At 34.5% G+C, this 21540-nt stretch overlaps 1 protein-coding gene across 1 annotated transcript in view; it reads left to right on the top strand.

Annotated features, from left to right (window-relative positions):
- LOC141537118 (dystrophin) overlaps positions 1–21432 on the top strand; it is a 264817-nt gene extending 243385 nt beyond the window's left edge. The window contains exons 9-11 of the mRNA XM_074257959.1: positions 14632–14746; positions 19823–20023; positions 20104–21432. Of these exons, the coding sequence (XP_074114060.1) occupies positions 14632–14746; positions 19823–20023; positions 20104–21359 (1572 nt within the window). The 3' untranslated portion in view covers positions 21360–21432. The remainder of the gene's footprint in view (positions 1–14631; positions 14747–19822; positions 20024–20103) is intronic.
- The last annotated feature ends 108 nt before the right edge of the window (positions 21433–21540 follow it).

The following is a 21540-nucleotide window of genomic DNA, read 5'->3' as shown; positions in this document are numbered from 1 at the left end:
AAGCCAACAGTCATATTCAATGATACCCCTGTAATTAAAAAAAAAAAAAAGAAAAGTTATAAAAGTACCCCATACACTCTGAGATACAGCCCCATAAAGCCAAAAATTTGCGATTATTTAATGATGAAATTCAAATGATCAGTGTGCACTTGAAGTTAAAAAAAAAAAGCAATAAAAATAATCAGTGACACTACTGTAGACCAAAAAAATTGAAAAAAAATAAAAAACTACCCCATAGACAGGGAGATACAGCCCCGTAAAGCCGAAAATTCGCGATTATTTAATAATGAAATTCAAATGATCAGAGTGCACTTGAAGTGAAAAAAAAAAGCAATAAAAATAATCAGTGACACTACAGTAGGTGAAGAAAATTTTTAAAAATAAAAAACTACCCCATAGACAGGAGATACAGTCCCATAAAGCCAAAAATTGTGCGATATTTCAATAATTAAAATAGAAATTTTCGACGACTACTCAAAATTTCAAATAAAAATCTAGGACTAATAGTTAACTATACCCATAACAAACAAAAAAAAAAAAAAAAAAACAAAAACCACCCCATAGACACTAAGATACAGCCTAATAAAGCCGAGTATTTCGGGATTATTTAACATAAAATAACTCGGAATAACTCAAAGAAAATTATCTTTCTTTCCAGTTTAACCTTTTTATGAATTAAAAAATCAAAATTTTGGAATCCACCCCATAAACACCGAGAGGCAACCCCACAATGCCACAATTGTTCGATTTTTATTGATTTAAATTGAAATTCTCGGTGTCTACTCAAAAAATAGTAAAAGAAAATTATTGTACTTTTTAATGTTATCTCTGTTATAAAATAATAAATCAAAATTTTAGAATCCACCCCACAGACACCGAGATACATCCCCATACAGTCGCTATTTGTCGATTTTTAATTGACTTAAATTGAAATTCTCGGTGTCCACTTAAAATAAAGAGCATAAACTCATTCCACTTTCCAATTTACTCTTTTTAATAAATGAAAATATCAAAATTCAAGAATTCACCCCATAGACCCCAAGATACGCCTCCATAAAGCCGCGATTTATCGATTTTTTGTGGATTGATATCGAAATTTTCGGTGTCATATGAAAATTTGAATTTTAATTAATGAAAAATCGCGAATTGTTGGCTTTATTTGGATGTTTGTTAGTGTCTATGCGGTGGATTTTCAAGAGTTAAGTTTTTTTATGTTTTTAAGGGTGTAATTTAAAAGTACAATAGGTTTCTCTTGTTGTTGTTAAATGGACACCAAGAATTTCAATTTCAATTACTAACAAATCACAAATTAGCGGATTTATGGGGTCCTATCTCGCCGTTAATGGGGTGTTTTTTTCAAATCTTATTTTTTTGCTTACAAGAGTATATCTGAAAATGAGTTTTCATACTTTTCATTTATTTTCAACGGACACCGAGAAGTAGCATTTTAATTACTAAAAATCAGAAATTTTCAGCTTAATGGGATCATAATTCGGAGTTTGTGGGGTGGTTTTTTAAATAATAATTTTTTTCGATACACAGGAGTTTAATCGATAAGTACAAAAGGTTTCTTTTGTTGATTTTCAATGGGCACCAATAATTTGAATTTTAATTTCTAAGCAATCCCGATTTTTGTGCGTTATCAAGTCATATTTCGGTATCTATGGGGTGTTTTTACAATTTTTTAAATTTGTCTGATGGTCAAAAGTACCACTGATAATTTTGATTGGTATTTTTTTCTATTTCGAATGCACTGTGAATATTTTAATTTTTATGTTAAATAATCCCGAAATACTCGGCTTTATTAGGCTGTATCTTAGTGTCTATGGGGTGGTTTTTGTAATTTTTAATTTTTTTCTGATTGTTATGGGTATAGTTAACTATTAGTCCTAGATTTTTATTTGAAATTTTGAGTAGTCGTCGAAAATTTCTATTTTAATTATTGAAATATCGCACAATTTTTGGCTTTATGGGACTGTATCTCCCTGTCTATGGGGTAGTTTTTTATTTTTAAAAATTTTCTTCACCTACTGTAGTGTCACTGATTATTTTTATTGCTTTTTTTTTTTTTTTCACTTCAAGTGCACTCTGATCATTTGAATTTCATTATTAAATAATCGCGAATTTTCGGCTTTACGGGGCTGTATCTCCCTGTCTATGGGGTAGTTTTTTATTTTTTTCAATTTTTTTGGTCTACAGTAGTGTCACTGATTATTTTTATTGCTTTTTTTTTTTTTTTAACTTCAAGTGCACACTGATCATTTGAATTTCATCATTAAATAATCGCAAATTTTTGGCTTTATGGGGCTGTATCTCAGAGTGTATGGGGTACTTTTATAACTTTTCTTTTTTTTTTTACAGGGGTATCATTGAATATGACTGTTGGCTTTTTTTTTTTTTTTTTTCATTTTTCGGTGACACCGAAAATTTGAGTTTTAATTATCAAAAAATCGCACATTTTTTATTTTATGGGGCTGTCTATGGGATGATTTTTCTAATATTAATTTTTTTTTATTTACAGGAGTATCATTGATCATTATTATTGCATACGGGCATCCCGCTATAACTGAGCAATGATATCACACGTGTGCAAGCGAGCGCGCACTCATTGCCTGTCGCGCTTCCACTCGCTCGCTCTTGCGCCTACCGTTCTGCCGCTAAACCGCGCTCCTCATTGGTCTATTTTCATAAATTTGTAGTAATTTTTCTATGGGTCTGATCGAAAAATGGTAAAGGACTTTTCTATTCAGAATCCAATTTTCTACCACACCCTGTCCGGTGGCTCACCACTTCTGAGACACCCTGTATATATATATATATATATATATATATATATATATATATATATATATATATATATATATATATATATATACGCGCTTACGACAGCGTCGGCGTTGCCAATTATCTAACACCTCCTCTCAATGTCTACGTGAAGCGGCTTATATCAGCCCTAGGTTTTCGCGATTTCGAGAGTGTCCTCAACGGTCTTCAATAACTTCGTGAGGATGTCAGTTAACATATCGTCGCTAGGTACATGCTCCAATTGCAGGGTACCGTCTAATATTGTTTCCCTGATGAAGTGATGACGAATGTGTTGTGTCCGGATTAATTAAAATTAAATAATTAATTGATAGCATGGGCCTTAGAGAGGATCGGACACGTTTGGATAGATTTTCTTTTCTAGAGAAGCTACAAGAGTTTTATTTTTATTGTGGATTTCGAACGCCTTCCGGTAACCAGGAGTTCCAACGGCGAATTTAAAGGAAAGTTGGTAACAATTACTGAACTCTCGGTCGTCCTTGATGGATTTTCAAGCTGATTTAAGTTTGATTTTGTCGATCGGTAGATCCTGGGATGACTTCTCCTTTTTCTCTCGTGGTAGAGATCGGTGTAGTTTAAGGGCTTCAGGATCGTAATTAAAATTGAGGTTAAGCACGAAGTTCTGGTTTTATAATTTATTCAATTATTTGTCTTATGGGATAGGCGCACTCACTGTGCACTATTTCACTTACGTACTATTACTTATTTCTATGTCTTACAGTGTTTTAATTTACTATGAGCTCGTGAACAGAGTATCGACTCCGGCAGACACTTGGGTTTGCCGTTAAATAAATAATAGATCGGAATGTTATAATTTTTGATAATGATATCACTACAGACAACGGGGCCCTCGATACAACTCGAAGCGCACACTGGCGTGGTTCGTAGAAGATATAATTAAAAGAGTCAAAAGATACTAATGAATTTAGAGTTTTGTGTAAGCAACCTAGTGCTTTACACTGCCTCGTACGTAACGCGGTACAAGGACCTACACGGGTTCTACGAGGATACCTTCCTAGTCCATGGAAAAGTTACATTTCGGGTTGCATTTTTTAGAGGACGTAATTTAATTTTTTTAATATGTAGGGGGGTCAGTGTAAAGCTAAAACCAAGTTTGTGGGGTTGCCACCCTTGTCCCACGGCCGCCATCTTGAAAATAGGGGTTGGAATGGTTTTTACGATATATCTCTTAAACTATTTATTTGATAAAAAAAATTTGTTTACATTTTTTGTTGCAAATTAAATTGTCTACAACTTTGGTCTAGTAACTTTTTGTCGTAGAACTATAAATAAAAAAGTAATAAGCGAAAATATTCAGAAATTCGAAAAAAAATTTCTATTTTTTGAAACAACTTTTTTTTTATAATTTTTCGAAAAAATTATCTCTAATTATTTTTGTAGATCATTTCTTAAGGAACAACTTTTATACGCAACATTTTTTCATTAAGGCAATAGCTGAGGTTTTACAGCGCTCCGAAGTGAGTATTATTTTTCAGTACTTTTAACTATACCTATATTATACAATGTTTTTCAATGATTCGTACCGGTCAAGAATTATCCGGAAAATAGGAACATCAAAATTTGAGCAACTCTAAGTAAAGAAATCACTAAATAAAAAATTTGGATAAATAATATATTGGAAATAATAAAAAAAATTATTTGTAAAAAAAAAAAGATGATTTAAAATTTCGATAATAAAAGAGATAGTAATGTAAAAATTCAGTTACCAAAAAAAAATGAAATTATTTCAAAAAAGATAAGCATTGAATTAGAAAATTTAAAAACAAGATATCCGTGAAATTAGACAAACCATAAAACAAACACGTAAAATGACAGAGATTTAAAAAAAATGGAAAATAATAAATTTATACAAGTCAATGAAAAGACAATTGAAAAATTTAGAAATTTAGAAAAATAGACAGTTCTAATTATTTGTAAACTTAATGAAATGGATATCTCTAAACATAGACAAGTAAATTTAGATATCTTTATTTTTGGACATCTCTAAATATTTACAAATATAAATTCTTACAATTTATAACAATGATGATTAAAAACGTATTAATCATACGAAATAAGTGCTAAGAAATTTAAAATACAAAAGATAACTAAAAATTAATTAATTTTCTTTTAACTGCTGCTCGCGGAAGCTTACAGTTATTTTTGATCGATTGTCTTTTAATTATAAAATCACACCAAGATTTTGCTTTTAATCGTGGTAAAAAATATTTTTGAAGACCAGGAACTACCAACAGATTCTGTGACCGCTGCTCCAGGAAGTTGTAAAGCTATTTTTGACCAATTGTCCTGTAAAATATATACCTAGATTAAAAGCAAAATTTCTGTAGGTTTTTAAAATAAAAGGACAATCGATCGCAAAGAATTGTACAACTTCCTGGAGCAGTGGTCGCAGGAGCTGTTGGTAGTTCCGGGTTTTCGAAAATATTTTTTACCAAGATTAAATCAAAATTTCTGTGGGTTTTTAAAATTAAAGGACAATTGATTAAAAATAACTGCACAACTTTATGGAGCAGCGGTTACAGGATCTGTTGGCAGTTCTGGGTTCTTGAAAATATTTTTAACCAAAATTAAAAGCAAAACCTTGGTGTGTTTTTAAAATGAAAAGACAATCGATCAAAAATAACTATACAACTTCCTGAAGCAGCGGTCATAGGAAAATTAATTAATTTTTAGTTATCTTTTGTATTTTAAATTTCTTAGCGCTTATTTTGTATGATTACTACATTTTTAATCGTCTTTGTTCTAAGTTGTAAGAATTTATATTCGTAAATATTAAGAGATGTCAAAAATCAATCATATCTAAATTTACTGGTCTATGTTTAGAGATGTCTTTAGTGATTTCTTAACTTAAAGTTTCCCAAATTTTAATGTTTCTATTTTCCGTGAGTTTCTTGATCTGTACAATTCATTGAAAAGCATTGTACGTGTGTACCAATAATGTGTCATCAGTTATTGTTTTTTTTTTTTTTATTTTGTTATTATAATTTTTTTAATTATAAATTTAATGATATTGCAAAATTTACAATTAAAAAAATTATAATAACAAAATAAAAAAAAAGAACAATAACTGATCACACATTATTAGTACACACGTATAACATAGGTATAGTTAAGAGTACTGAAAAATAGTACTCACTACAGAGCGCTGTAAAACCTTAGCTATTGCCTCAATGAAAAAATGTTGCGTATAAAAGTTGTTCCTTAAGAAACGATCTACAAAAATGATCTGATTTAATTTTTTCGAAAAATGATAAAAAAAAAAGTTATTTCAAAAAATAGAAATTTTTTTGTCGAATTTTTGAATATTTTCACTTATAAATTTTTTATTTATAGTTCTACGATAAAAAGTTACACGGCTATAGTTGTAGAGAATTTAATTTGCAACAAAAAATGTAAACAAATTTTTTTTATCAAATAAATAGTTTAGAAGATATATATCTTAAAAACCATTTCAACCCGTATTTTCAAGATGGCGGCCGTGGGACAAGGCGACCCCACAAACTTAGTTTTAGCTTTCCATTGACCCCCCCTACACATCAAAAAAATAAAATTGCGTCCTCTAAAAAATGCAAGGTTAGGCATAAAAAATGTAACATTTCAATGGACTATTCGTCGTATTCTTTAATAAAAGACTGAACAAGTGATCCGTGGTGTTTGGAGGTTTTATACACCCGGATCGCGATTTTCGGAAGGGAGTTGAACTTTTTTATTGGTCTAAGAATGCAAATTTGGCAGAACGTGGACAGTACGTGGACAGTGTGCTTATTTCTTAATCGAGGTTCTGTCAGAGTGGTTGTCAAAATTTATAAAGTGCAAGCGCTGCACTTTTCGTCAAAGAAAAGAAACCGTGTGTGTTATATGAGGCAACGCCGGATATAACAAATGTCTATGTGGTTCGTCCTTGAGAGATGAGTCGGTATTCTGCTTTCGCTATGACGCTCTTATTATCACTGAAAATTGTGCCGTTCATCGCTCCATGAGCTCCCAGTTCCTCCAGGAATCTGTGTAGGAATATGGACTTCTTGGCCGCTTCAATCAGCGCCATGTATTCCGCTTTAGCCGTTGACAAAGCAACAATTTTTTGCTTTCTGGCCTGCCAGCTGATTGCAGCTCCGCTCAATTAAAATACTTATCCCGTGTAGAATTATCGATCTATGGTGCTACTAGCCCAGTTGGAATCTGCGTAGCCTTTCAGTTCATCTATTGGTCGTTGATAATGTAAGCAATACTTTGGAGTTCCTTTTAGTTATCTCAATTACCTACAATAATACCTTCCTCGCCGCTCCCCAATGGTGATCGCTTGGCTTGTCATTGAACTGAGCCAACACACTCACAGTGTGTGCGATGTCCGGTCTTGTGCCGACCGCTAGATACATCAATGACCCAACCAGTTCTCGATAAGGATATTTCTTGGTGGATTTTCCTGAGTTCGTGTTTCTTTCTAGTTTCGCTTCTGGGCTCGCTAGTGTATCTGAATCGTTGCAGCTATCCATCTGAAATTTACATAATATTTCGTAAATATATATTTTTTGACACAGCTTTATCCTATCCTTTTGGTCTATCTCGATGCCTAGACAATGTCTGGCTTCGTTGAGATCAGTTAGTTTCAACTCTCTATTTAATTTATTTGTCACGACGTTTAATAAGTCGTTGTTGTTAGTTATTGCCAGCATGTCATCAACGTCAACGGCGATTATTATTATGATTTCTTGATGAATCATCTTGAAAATGCATGGGTACGACGTTAGTAGTTGAAATCTCATTTTTTTCAATATACCATGTAGATAATTATACTACCTTTTACCTGACTGTTTTAGTCCGTATATCATTTTCTTTACATGCATTTTTGGTTTTCTTGCAACAATGCCTCTTGCATTTTTAGTACTGCTTTTAGCATTTCTGAATCACGTCTTTCACTGCGCACAATTTTATCCACGGCTTGAACTAGGAATTCTGGCAATTCCATGTATAGTTCCTCTTTAACGTCGCTATTTAGGTACGCTGTTTTCCGTCCTATTGTTGGACTTTTGCTTCTAATTCGACGGTTATCGCCATCAATAATCTAATGGATTTTAGTCTGGCTACGGGTGCAAATGGGTCGTGATAATCAAATCTAGTCGTTGCGTAAGACCTCTCGCCACTAGGCGAGCTTTACTCTGTTTGACTTTACCGTCCGCGACAAGCTTGATTTTTAGCACTGTTTTTGTTTCAATGACGTTCTTGTCTACTCGTCTACGATTTCCCAGGTTCCATACTCTAGATGTGATTTGACTTTCTTGGCTTTCATCCATTGGTCAGCATCAACCTCGTTGAAAGTGTCGCTTATTGTCACGTCTGTGTTGAGTGCCATCTGTTCGACGATATTTATTATTTCATCGTCGCTCTTCTCCTGGCTATCTGAGCTTTTTGGCTCTCTAGGTCTCTTTTCTACCTGAATCAATGACGAGTCTAGTGGTCTCTCCTAACCTCGAATAATGTCATCATTAAATACGTTGTCTTCGATGTTATCGTCTCTCGATGTTGGTGATCTGACGGTGGATGAACTATCAGTCCGGAATTCTTTCTGCAGTCTACGGCGACTCCCTGATCTTGCAAGTTTCGGTTTTGCTAGCAGTCTTTTAGGTTTTTCGATTGCTATATCAGCCTCTTTTTCTATTTTCTTCTCTTCGTCGTTTGTTTCCTCGCCGAATAAGGTCAAATCAACCTATACATAGGTCTCAACCTCAGATACACTTTGTGTCGCCTTTATAATTGGTTTTTCAGGAACTTGGTTTTTCTCTGGTCCTATCAATGAGTCCACGTAGTCCTTCGCTGGCTTTAAATTTTCGTCGAAACGCACGTCGCGGATTATCGACACCTTTCCACTGTTCAGACGTGCTCTGTACGTCTTTGATTGGTGATCGTAACCTATCAAACGCCCTGCGCTGGCTACTAGGTCCAATTTGCCGTGTCCCACACCCTTGTCTAGGATGTATGCTCTCGCGCCGAACACTCTCAGGTGTCTTAAGTCTGATCTTTTGCCATACCAAACTTCGTATGGTGTGTTTTTGCCGATACGCCTACTTGGGCAGCGATTTATTAAATAATTGACTGTGGCCACTGCTTCTGCCCAGTACGATTGAAGTAGTCCTGCCTTAATTAACATGCACCTGGCTGTGTCTAGTAGTGTTCTATTTTTTCTCTCTACTACTCCATTTTGCAAGAGCGTATACGGCGCTTACAATCTTTTCTGGATCCCTTCGCATTTCAAATATTTATTGAGCTCAGTATTACAGTATTCTCGGCCACTGTCTGTCTGCGAAAATTTTATCTTTCGGCCAGTAAAAGTTTCAACTATATTTTTATATTCGTTAAATTTTTCTAATACCTATGTTACGTTCTCGGAATTTCGCCCAAAATTAATTTTTTTATTATTATTCTCCGTAATTATGATCTTTAATATAAATTCTCCGAATGCACATTAAGAGATAGCCGTTGCTCAGCTGGTGGTTTTATCAGCTGCTGAGTAACGGAAATCTTGCGATAAGGCATCAGCAGAGAGTCACCGTGGCCGCGGATAGTCCTAACACCTTACGTCAATATGGGACCCGGGCCTCGATGACTCTCTCAGGGAGTAACCTGAGCTGCAAACATAACTTAAAAGCTGTTTGTAAAAACTAATCTGGAGCTAATTCGAATCAGTAGATCTTGAGACTCTCTAGTGCAGAGAGCTCCGTCTTCCGATTTGAATCTCTCCAGTTCCTAAACAAAAATAAATTCAACGATACTGAAAATATCGGTCCTTAACTCTGATTATGGGTGCGAGCGCTTAACAGCCGTTTCACTCATGAAACTCGTCGGCGAGAGCGCTAGCTAGCGTTCCGCCAGCCTAATCTTCCTTCAGGGTGAGCGCTTTACAGCGTTCCCCAGGTTCTTAATTCTTCGGCAAGAGCGCTAGCCAGCGTACCGCCAAAACCAAATTAGTTCCATCGATTCATGTCTTGACGACGTCGTTCACGCCGATCAGGTCGTTCGGTCCAAAGAGGCCGCCGTCGCTTAGCCCAACCGATCAATATATTCGTAGAATCACGGGCAGAAGTAGTGCGGGCGACCAAACCGTCATTGCACGTCGTCGATGACAAAATTCTGATTGAATCTCGATTGAAGGTAGTGCGGGTGGCTAAAGCTCCGGTGGGCGTTGTCGACGACGAAATCCTTCTAGAACCACGGGTGCGAGTAGTGAAGAACGAGAGGGACTCTCCATCATCGTAAATAATAACCGGCCTTCTTACTGGACGGATATCACCCGAAGCTGGAAAGTAGTCCCAGTAGAGGTTCCTGAGGTTAACCCTAAAGGTGTCATCCGATCAACGACTCCAGATACGGCTTCTATTCCGAGGAGTATTTCCGTAAGACGGGGTACGATACCTCCCCGCCCTTTGAAGCAAAACAGCTAGAAGCCAGCGGGGTTATCTGGGCCGATTTATGGGGCCTATAATGGTGAGTCTATAATACCAATGAAAAATAAAGTAAGCTCATCTGTGACGGCACGCCGGGGGTCAGTAGATCACTCACTGATGTCAAACCTGAATTTATCTCAATCCTTAATGTTAATTCCGCCACTGATAATTTAAGAGCGTATTAAAATTAACTTCCAAAAATCGAGTACGTCACACCTCACCTTTTGTTTTTAGAAAGTAGACCTCGCACCAAGTGCTGTGGTCATCGGCAAACGTCACCATGTACCTGGCTCCTTGGTTTGAATTTACCCTCATTGGCCCGCAGATATCTGAATGTACAATTTTTATCGTTGATTAGCTCCTCTCTACTCTTTCCGTGTATGGTCTAGATGACAGTTTTCCGCTACAGCAAACGTCGCATACGTCAATTTTTTCTTTTTGTGGTAAACGAATTCCGGTCGCTAGTTGCTCGTCAAACAATTTTCTTACTCCGTTTTGGTCTATATGAGCCAATCTCCTGTACCAGAGATTTAGTCAACTCCCAGCTGCTTCGTCGAGCTTCGACGGTCCTTCTGAGGTCTCTTTACCTGTTCGGGTAATGACTTTGGCTTGTTCGCTTTTATTTTTTCCAATAAAAAAGAGATCTTCAATATATTTTAGACGACGGGTCGAGTGCAAGGTGCGCTCAATGCGCGCTTACGACAGCGTAGGCATTGCTAAATATCCAACATTGATGTATCTAGAATATTCTAGAAAGTTCTGAAAATTTTTCAAATGATCTAGAAAATTTTAAAAATAAATGCGAATTATTACAATTGATCTGGAATGTTCTAGAAAGTTCTAAAAACGTCCTCATCAATCTTGAAAGTTTAAAAATATGTAATACTGTTAATTTTAAAACATGGCTGGTCTCGACTATTCGTATATTGTAATAAATTTTGCAGTCGAGAATAATTTATCTAAATTATTAATTGAATAATGACATACGATATGGGTCGAAAAAATACGCTCGTTACACACGGAGTGTAACCAACTCGAAGCCGTAGCTTATAAGCGTAGATGCTGCTTCAGATGCCTGTAGCTACAGAATTTACACCAAGTTGATAGCTTTCAAAACTACAAATAGCTAAATTTATTTAATTCGCGTAAGGAATATGGTCCAGGGCAAATCGTAGGTGGCGATACTCGTTGAAAGATAGATTCAGCTCCGACACAAAACCATCCGTTGCCGCGTACTGCTCCGCTAATCGCCTAGTATAGAAAAATAGAGCTAAATGGTCGTCAAAATACAAATATTAAAAAATTCAACTTAAAGTAAGTTTAATACTGCGTCCAATTCTCACCAATATACCACCTGGCTTGCAATAGGTACTCCTACTACTTCGATATGCTGTAAAGTTGTCCAGCGATGGTAGATTCCTCGTGGCTGCAGCTAGGCCGGTTACTAGATAGGGAACAAACGATTTAATCGAGGCGACCGACAAACCAAGATCTCCCTCGAACAATGAAAAGACCCTTTCCTCAACAAAATGGCCGACAACTCGAAATCTCGGGAGTACATGACATGCCAAGCGAAATTGTCCTGTATTTGCGTAATGTGATTTAATTATTGTACGACATACTCCTTGTTAACTCATAATCGGAGTCGTATCGTCCTAAGATAGTTTAAAATACCGTTATTGCTTAATAAACAATGAATATTAATGAAATACCGAACATTACGTTATAACACGGTGGAAAATAATTAATTATATTGTAATAAAAATATCAATTACAGAAGTATACATTATAAAGGTTGAACAAGGACTGATTGCACGCGGCTTCCGCGTACCTAAATTAGCATAGAAAGTGGGGACACGTTCTAGAGCCACTCTTAAACGATTTTCGTACTATGAACAATTATCACCTAATTTCTAATCTGACTTACATGTTATCAGCAATCGCCTATTATCAGGTGGTAAATTGGCGTTTACCTAATATGAGCCAACTGGCCACGTAGGATTTTATATCTGCAATAGCCTACAAAGTTCTTAAAACTTCTCGAATAATGTAGAAAATCCTGAAATGGTTGCAAATTATTAAAATGATCTGGAATGTTTTAGAAAACTCTAAAATGAGCGCAAACCATTGGAATTAATATAGAATATTGATCTAGAAAGTTTCAAAAATTTTTGGATCCATCTAGAAAGTTCTAAAATGAAAACTTCGATATTCGATTTGGAATGCCCTAGAATGTTCTTGAAATTTTTGGATATATCTAGAAAGTTTTAAAGTGAATTAAAATTATCATAATCGATTTAGAATATTCTAGGAAATTCTTGAAATTACTGAAATTATCTAAAAAATTATAAATTGCGTGCAAACTATTGTGATCAACTTAGAATATTTTAGAAAGTTCTAAAAAATTTTGGATTTATCTAGAAATTTCCGAAATATGTAAGACTGTTTATAGCGATTAGGAATGTTTCAAAAAGTTCTAAGAATTTCTGAAACGTTCTAGAATGTTTCAAAATAAGTCTAAATTATTACAATTGATCTGGAATGTTCTTAAATATCTTAAAATTTCCCAGAATGATCTAGAAAATTCTTTAATATGTGCGAACTACTACAATTGATCGGGAATGTTTTAGAAAGTTCTAAAAAATTCCTAGAATATTAGTAATTCCTAGTGTCTCAGCGACCCGAGTATTATTTTTTTATTTATTTAAAAAACGCGGGGGAGTTCAGCTTTCTAATTATTATTTTCGTAATTTACGAATTTTTTTCGCATAAAATGGAACAATAAAATTCCACTAGCAAATTACTTTCCACAATAGTTAAAAGAAAAGTCAGTGGACTATGAGTTCCCGTGTTATTTAAATTGGAAATGTAACTCGATGTCAGCATAGCTTAATTTGGTAATTAAGATCATATTTGTGTAAGAAGTTTTTTTTTAGATCAGAAACTAAAAATCTAGGGGGCTATAACGAAAAAAAAAATGAACATCAGAAATAACGGACGCCCTAGTATATATTCGTTGTTGTCCATCTCTATTTTCTAAGCAGTAATGTAGAAATACCTTTATAGTCACCCAAGTTGGAGGTGCAGCAGAAAATGATATAAAACAACGCGCTAAACACGTCTATCATGGGGTTGTTGTCGGGAACAATCTCTTTCGTAAGAAACCACTACGTAGACGTCCAGGTTGGTGGTGCATTCAGGAATAAGGTCTTGGATGAAGTGTTACTCAGTGTCAGAGGGGTCAACTGTCGCAAAACGGTTGGTGAAATAAAGTTATTTAGTTAAGCCGATTTATTGAGACTAATTTTGATGATTTTTTTGAGCGAATTCTCACGACTTTAAGTAATTTATTTTTTTTTCTGGTCTGGCCCCGGGACCAAGTCCGAAATCTGCTATGGTCTTCATAAACTTTTACAGATCGCGCAGAATCGTGAAGCGTTGCACATTTTTACACATAAAATAATGCTAAAAAGCTGAAAAGAGTAAGAGTTATGGACTAATTCTTACGTGAAGCGTTTCATATTCACGTAACAAGATTCAAATTGAAGTAGAAAGAGAAAAAGACTTTCCAATAGGATTTTATAGAAAAAGAGAAAAAATTCGAATACATTAGACTAGGATTCGAACCCAGAACCTTCTAAAGTCATGTCAGCTACTTTACCATTTGAGCTACCCGGTCTATACCAAATTTTCTTTGACTTTTTTCTATATTCATAGAGCCACAATGTCCATCGTATGATAAGCATTTTTACATATGAAATAATGCTGTGAAGCGAAATGATCGGTAAAACTGATCTTGAACACCCACTCTGTTTAACTTTATGGCATTATTTTATGTGTAAAAAGTGAATTGCGTGTATGAAAACATATTTGTATATCTTGACATCTTCTATTACTATGGACGCTGGTTGTGATGGACAAAAAAAGAATTCTGTATAAAAATCTACAAAACAATTGACCCGGCTGACTATTTCTGGAATATTTTGCTTTGTATTAGTTCGAAACATTTGAACAATTATCTAGTCAAAATTTTTGTGCTAATAGTTGTTTGAGACATTCTTTTTTTGGAAAATTTTCACTATGTAAAATATCTTATGCGCAATCGTTTTTAACTTACAGCTAAAATAATGGAAAATTTTTGAAAATCGGGAAGTTATTGGTTTTGTCCCGTTTTTCCTAAAAAGGGTCAACCGTTTTTCTATTTTTTTTTATTCCAAGTTACTGCTAACGATATTTCTTTACCTAATTTGTCACTTACAATATCGTTATAAGATCATAAGTTGGTAAATATTTCTTGCTATTACGATTATCACAGTCTAACTGTAGTGAAATTTTCGAATGCTTGCAGCCTGGCATAACAGAGAATAAGAAACACGGAATTTTTCAAGTAAGAAGTGTCACTGCATCACAATTAGCTACAGATTCACCAGAAAAAGTCAATGGAACTCATAATATCGTTCAAGGTAGCTATATAATTAAATAAGTTTTATGGAAAAGCAAGCAAACATTATTAGCTTACTCTAGTAGATGGTTCTTTGAACGACCTGATTACATTTCTCGTTTACTCATATATCATTGTGCTACAGCTATTGACGTGTAGCAGTGTAGAATTTTTACTAATTAAATTATAAAGATTTATGACTACATTAAAACAGGCAATTATAAATGTCAATATGTAATTCAGTGCTCGCCTTTAAAAATACTGAGTACATAAAGTATTGAAAACTTGGTACTTTAAGTCTGTCATGCATGTATTTGTTCGTGTCATCATTAACACCCTATTATCACTTGAAAACGATAAGAAAGTCATTTTATTCTGCTGAACATGAAATTAATTGATAAGCTCACTGATGCATAAGATGATTTTGATTATTTTGAATATCAGAGCAGTGAGGTAGATTTTAAGTTCGTCGAATCGACCACAATATCAAAACGTGATCACTGTCATGGTCATTGACGTTGATCAACGTAGTACAATTACGGGTATATAATATCGAATGCGTGACCATGTCAACATTTCTTAAGAGTAGTGTCGACTGTGTCAGATCATTGTCTCAGATAGTGATTTAGTGAATTTGGATTTTGATTTCACGTATAATAATATCTTACTATATCGCTAGGTCGGTATAGAATGATAAAAAAAAGCTTCTAATAAGTGCATCATAGGAAACAGTAAATAGCTGGCGAGTGAGGTTTCTCTGCGTGAGAATGGGCGTTAAGCATTGTTTTGAATTTCGTATCTCTCTCGGGTGATTGACTAATGGTAGTTGGTACCAATCGAAAATTATTAAGCATATATCATAAATCATTCACGACTATTTTCCTGAATGACCCCCCATGGAACTAAGATGAAGAAAAAACATGCAAAAGATACATTTCATTTTATATAACTCATATTAAATAAATATAAATATATATTATATTAAAAATGTGTTTAAATATGATTTACGTATGAATAAAATATAATCTCAATGCAGTACTTTGGACCGTCTTTGTATATATTTAATCTATTTTCGACAGAATAGAAAGAAGGAGAAAAATTTGGAAAACGGTTGACCCTGACGGCCATCCCTGCAACTTCCCGCTACTTTCGTAATTATGCGCTCGATATTGCACTTATTATATTTTTGAGCTCTTCGAGCTCAAAAATCTAATTTTCGTGTAGTTTTGAGCTCTCCGAGCTCAAAAGTTTGATAGGGGTTAATTAATTCAATATTTTTGGAATTTTCAAATCGAGATAACTTTTGAATGGATCAACCGATTTCCACACGGTTGACGGCATTCGAAGCAGATTCATCATCCTCATAAGTAATTTTCAGGTTTTAATCGATCAAACCAAAAATTTCAGAGTAACCCCGAAAAAACACTTTTTTCGGTTCTCTTTCGTTCACGATAACTCACGAAGGAATCAACCGATTTTGACCGGACTGGCGGCAATCGACGTGGTTTTTTGATGTTAAGAGCTAATTAGTTTTTGGAATTGATCAATAAAGCCGTTTGAATGTTATTCCAAAAAAACCACATTTCAAGAAATTTGTTTTTGTAGTTTTTTTACAATTTCTCAAAATCTACTTGTCCGAATCGGTTCAAATTTCAGGAAATCTAAGTTTGGTTAAGCCCTTTCGAATGGCACCAACCGCGATGAAATCGGTTAAGCCGTTCAAAAGTTATAAAAGGGTTACACACACACACACACACACACACACACACACACACACACACACACACACACACACACACACATACGGACATCATCGCGGGAATAGTCAGGGAAGCTTCCTAGGACCTCATAACGTCATGATCTGATGAGAACTCGATTTTCTAAAAACGGGATGAAACCAATAATTTCCCGATTTTTAAAAATTTTTAATTTTTTGAGCGGGAAGGTAACAATTATTAAATTATGTGTTTTATGTAAATATTTATATTTAATCACAATTTAATAAAAATCTACTAATTACACCGGCACACAAGAAAAATTAAGTACAATGTGCATTTGACCGGACCTACCTACGGGTACGAATTTTGGTCCGTTGAATCCGAATTCAAGGTCAGTTTGACCCCTATACCCTCGAAATTTCGAGAAAACTTCAAAAAACCGTAAAACCGAGAAAATTTCGAAAAAAACGTAAAAATGATGAAAATTGGCTGTTTTAATAATAAAAAAATGTTCTGGAACTAAACTAAGCCTAATTTTCATGTATATCGATCCGCTGAATATGAATCGAAACTTTATTGAGACCACGAGCCATTTTAAATGTGAAAAAGTCACACAAAACTCTCGAAAATTTCGACAGAATATAGTTTTTATAGTAAAAACACTTCTTTTGATCCAATTCATATAAAATTTTATATCTTTTTATGTCTTCAATTCGCATCTTAATTTTGTTTAGTCTATTCACCCTCAAAGCTGAAATAATTTAAAATAATTGCAAAAATTACCATTCATAACAGAAAAAAAAATTGATTAAACATGATTAAATGCCTAAAATAAATATTTTATAACGTAGATATATCAAATAACTTGAAATCTGTGGAAAGCCGAAGACATAAAAAGATAGAAAGAAATCATTTTCACGAATCCTAAACTTTCCTTCGCTTGTATCGCACTTTTTTATCTTTAAATGATCTTCGTAGTGGAACCTTCTTTCGTTTACGATTTTCTTTGGGTACTTCCCTTTTTAACATCCAACAAAAATCTGCCATCATATTATTGGTATCTACTCTCCATTTCACTCATGTCTTGGTGAAAACGTTCTCCCTGTTCTTCACTATAGTCTCCACAATTGTCAGGGAAGTAGTCAAGATGAGAATCTAAAAAGTGTCATTGGAGATTCATCAAACAACCAAAATTTTTGTAGTTTTCCAGCAATGCGTCGACTCAAGTGCTGTAATCCTCACTCCTGTTGTTTCCCAAAAAGTTTTGTGAAACATTTTTGAACCTTACACAAGCTGCGTTTTCTGTGTCGTTCATTGTTTCTTCAAAATTTGAATCCTCAAATAAAGATCGTATTCGGGGTCCATCAAAAATTTCCTCTTTCAATTTCGCATCACTTATTGCAGAGAACTTTCCTCTCAAGTACGCAAAATAATCAGCATCATTATTCAGAGCTTTCACGAACTGTTTTATGAGTCCCAACTTGATATGTGGTGGTGGCACCAAATATTTGAAAGACTGAATTAAGGGTGGTCGTATATCGTTATGGAAACCTGGATTTAATGTAGATCTTGATAGCTATTTTTTTTTTGACATAGTGATTTTTCCGGTCTCTGCTATCAAACAAACATAAATAGCAAGGATATTTGGTGAATCCCGCTTGCTGACCTAAAAGAAGTGTTGCAATTTTGAGATCTCCACAAATTTTCCAGTCATGCTCTGAATATTTCATTTTTTCTAATACAATCTGTGAATTTTCATAAGTTTCTTTCAGTTTTGTCGAATGAGCTATAGGAATCGGTGCAAATTCATTCCCAATATGAAGCAAAACAGCTTTAAGACTTCGTTTCGATGAATCGATATAAAGTCTCCACTCATCGTGGAGACTTTTGATCTTGTTGTTGTTTTTTCCACCGGGTTAATATCATGTTACATTAACTACAGATCGTATGTGGAACCCATGCGGAATCCAAATTAGTAATTTGGAGACCAAAACATTCTTCATAAGTTTGTTTGATCTTATTAGATAATGATCTTCGATTCCATTCCAAATGGAATTTTCCACACATGTAACAAAATGAATCAGGACTTTTGTGACACAGATGAGAATTACTTCTTATAATAGTATACTCTCTAGTAGCCAAGTTTCTTAATTCTGAAGAGCTGCTGTCGCTTGATGACGACGCCTGCAAGCCTGCTTTCTCACCATGACCAGACGCCAATACTGGGGATCCGACTCCCTGCATCATAAAGTACATCCCGTTAACCCAGGGACTCTGCCAGATGGTTCTGTTGCCCACCGTTACTACGTAGAGGTGCCCTCGTTACAGGCACAAGCAATTAAGTCTTCCAAAGTCAAAAACGAGAATAAAAAAACTAAAAAAATTAATTTTTTCGGAATTATCGACAGTTTTGTGTGATTTTTTCACATTTAAAATGGCTCGAGGTCTTTATAAAGTTTTGATTCGTATTCAGCGGATCGAAATACATGGAAATCACGCTTAGTTGAGTTCCAGAACATTTTTTTATTATTAAAACTGCCAATTTCCATCATTTTTACAGTTGTTTTGAAGTTTTGTCGAAATTTCGGTGCCGCGACTAGTCAACCGCGGACATTTCAACCGCGACAGTTCAACCGCGACATTTCAACCGACGACTTTTCAACCGAAGGATACTTCAACCGACGGACAATTCAACCGAAGGATACTTCAACCGACGGACAATTCAACCGCAAGACAATTCAACCGATGACAGTTTAACTGCAGTTTTCTAGATAAATTGATCACAAAAACCATGTTAAAAGGGCGCAACACAATTACTCGCATTTGTAATGGCCTATTAGTGAGTAAACACTCAAACAAACCATGTTAAAAGGGCGCAACACAATTACCCGCATTTGTAATGGCCTATTAGTGAGTAAACACACACAAAAACCATGTTAAAAGGGCGCAACACAATTACCCGCATTTGTGTTGGTATAAATAACACGATAACATTATTGTTATTATGAACGATGAACAAGAAAGTGTTTGAAAATCCCGCGTATTTGTTTTTATCGATATCGAACTGCTTGAGGTCGATAAAATGGTAAACTTTTTGGAGAAGCCAAATATTTATATTGGTGAGATTTTGGTATTTTCGCATTAGCTAGAGCATACTGTCCTAACCTTAAATATTTATTTTTTGAAGAGTGAATTTATTAATATCTTGAAGAATGAATTTATGTATATTTTGAAGAGTAAATTTATTAAAAATATACCTTGGTATTTTCGTATTAGCTAGAGCATATTGTCCTAACCTTAAATATTTATATTTTGAAGAGTTAATTTATTTATATTTAGACGAGTAAATTTATTAAAAATAAATAATAATATATTGTTAGTGTATAATTTTCGATTCAGTGAATTTATCATGCCGTTGAAGTTTATTAAATCGACAAAGGATGAAAAACAATTGTATGAAGATGGTTATTTATATAACTTTAAAAGTGAAAATAAAGATAGTTTCACATGGCGTTGTGTTTCATATCATTCCAGTTTACACTGCCCTGGAATAGTTCATACAGACACTCAGAGAACAACAGGTAATTTTAAATTTTGATATTTTTTTATATTTCTATTGTTATTTTTTTTTTATTAACGTGATGTTATTTTTAAATTTTAGGAAATGTCATCGGTATTCCACCAACTCATAATCATGCATCTGATGCTTCAAATATTGGTGTTAAAATTGTTATAAGTAAAATTAAAAAACGTGCTGCCAAATCTGATGATGTTCCTAGTGCAGTCGTTGGGTCTGCTCTTGCAGCAGTGTCTTCACCTATTGTTGCGCGGTTACCAAAAATGTCTTCACTTAACCGGGATGTTCAGCGAGCACGTAAAGTTAACGAGGTTAAGATTCCTACATCGGAATCACGCAAAGATTTGGTTATTCCTCATGAACTAACTATGACTGCTAAAGGTGATAAAATGTTGTTGCCTGATAGTGGAGGCAACCGATCTCGATTTATAATTATTGCAACTGCGAAAAAATTAACTACACTGGGTGAATGTCAGGAATGGGCTGGAGATGGAACATTTTCATCTGTTCCATCTATATTTAAGCAATTGTATACAATACATGGTCTTGTGAAAGGCAAATTACTTCCGTTGGTATATGTATTGATGCCCAATAAGAACGAGAACACATATTCAAATGTTCTACATGTGTTAAAAAATAATTTGCCGATTAATAATTTGAATCGTATGATGGTGGATTTTGAGCCAGCTTTTTTAAATGCCTTTCGATTATGCTTTCATGATGTAGAAATAGCTGGATGTCTTTTCCACTTTTCTCAATGTATTTGGAGACAACTGCAGTCTTTAGGACTACAAAAATCTTATAATAAAGATGTGAGGTTTGCATTGAATGTGAAGATGCTAATGGCTATTGCATTTGTGCCTACACACGATGTTATCGAAGCTTTTGAAGATTTAGTTCGAAGTCCATATTATGAGGAAAACGAAGTTGTTCTGGAACCATTGGTGAATTATTTTGAAAGGACTTGGATTGGAGTGCCTTCGCGAAGTGGAAAGCGTCGTTTAAAGCAATTTTTTTCAATTAATTTATGGAATTGTTATGAAGCCGTGCTTGGTGGCTTAATGAGGACAAATAATGCACTGGAAGGCTGGCATAATTCGTTCAACAGAAAAGTCCGAATTAATCATGCAACAATGTCAAAATATATTACTGTCATTAAAAATGAACAAACAATTACAGAAACTCTGTTAACACAATTGAACACCGGATTAAGTATTGCAGCTAAACGTAAAAAGGTCTACGCTGATATTGACTATCGGCTTAATAATATCGTTTCTGATTATAAATCGACAAATAAGCTACAGTATCTTCATGATATTGCGTGTGTTTTATCATTATAATTTATCATGATATTATTTCGTTATTTCGTTTTTTAATACACAACAAATAGTCAGAAATGTAGTTTTTTTTTGTATTTCAATATATGTAATAATAATAATAATAATAATAATAATAATAATAATAATAATAATAAGGTCTGTAGGCTAACAACGTAACCGGAGCAACGGGCCAACTACCCGT

This window comes from Cotesia typhae, unplaced genomic scaffold (assembly GCF_013202065.1).
Source record: "Cotesia typhae breed Kobodo isofemale line unplaced genomic scaffold, CoteBio_Ctyphae scaffold_58, whole genome shotgun sequence".
Taxonomy (NCBI): Eukaryota; Metazoa; Arthropoda; class Insecta; order Hymenoptera; family Braconidae; genus Cotesia; species Cotesia typhae.
This window is presented reverse-complemented; position numbering and strand designations above follow the sequence as displayed.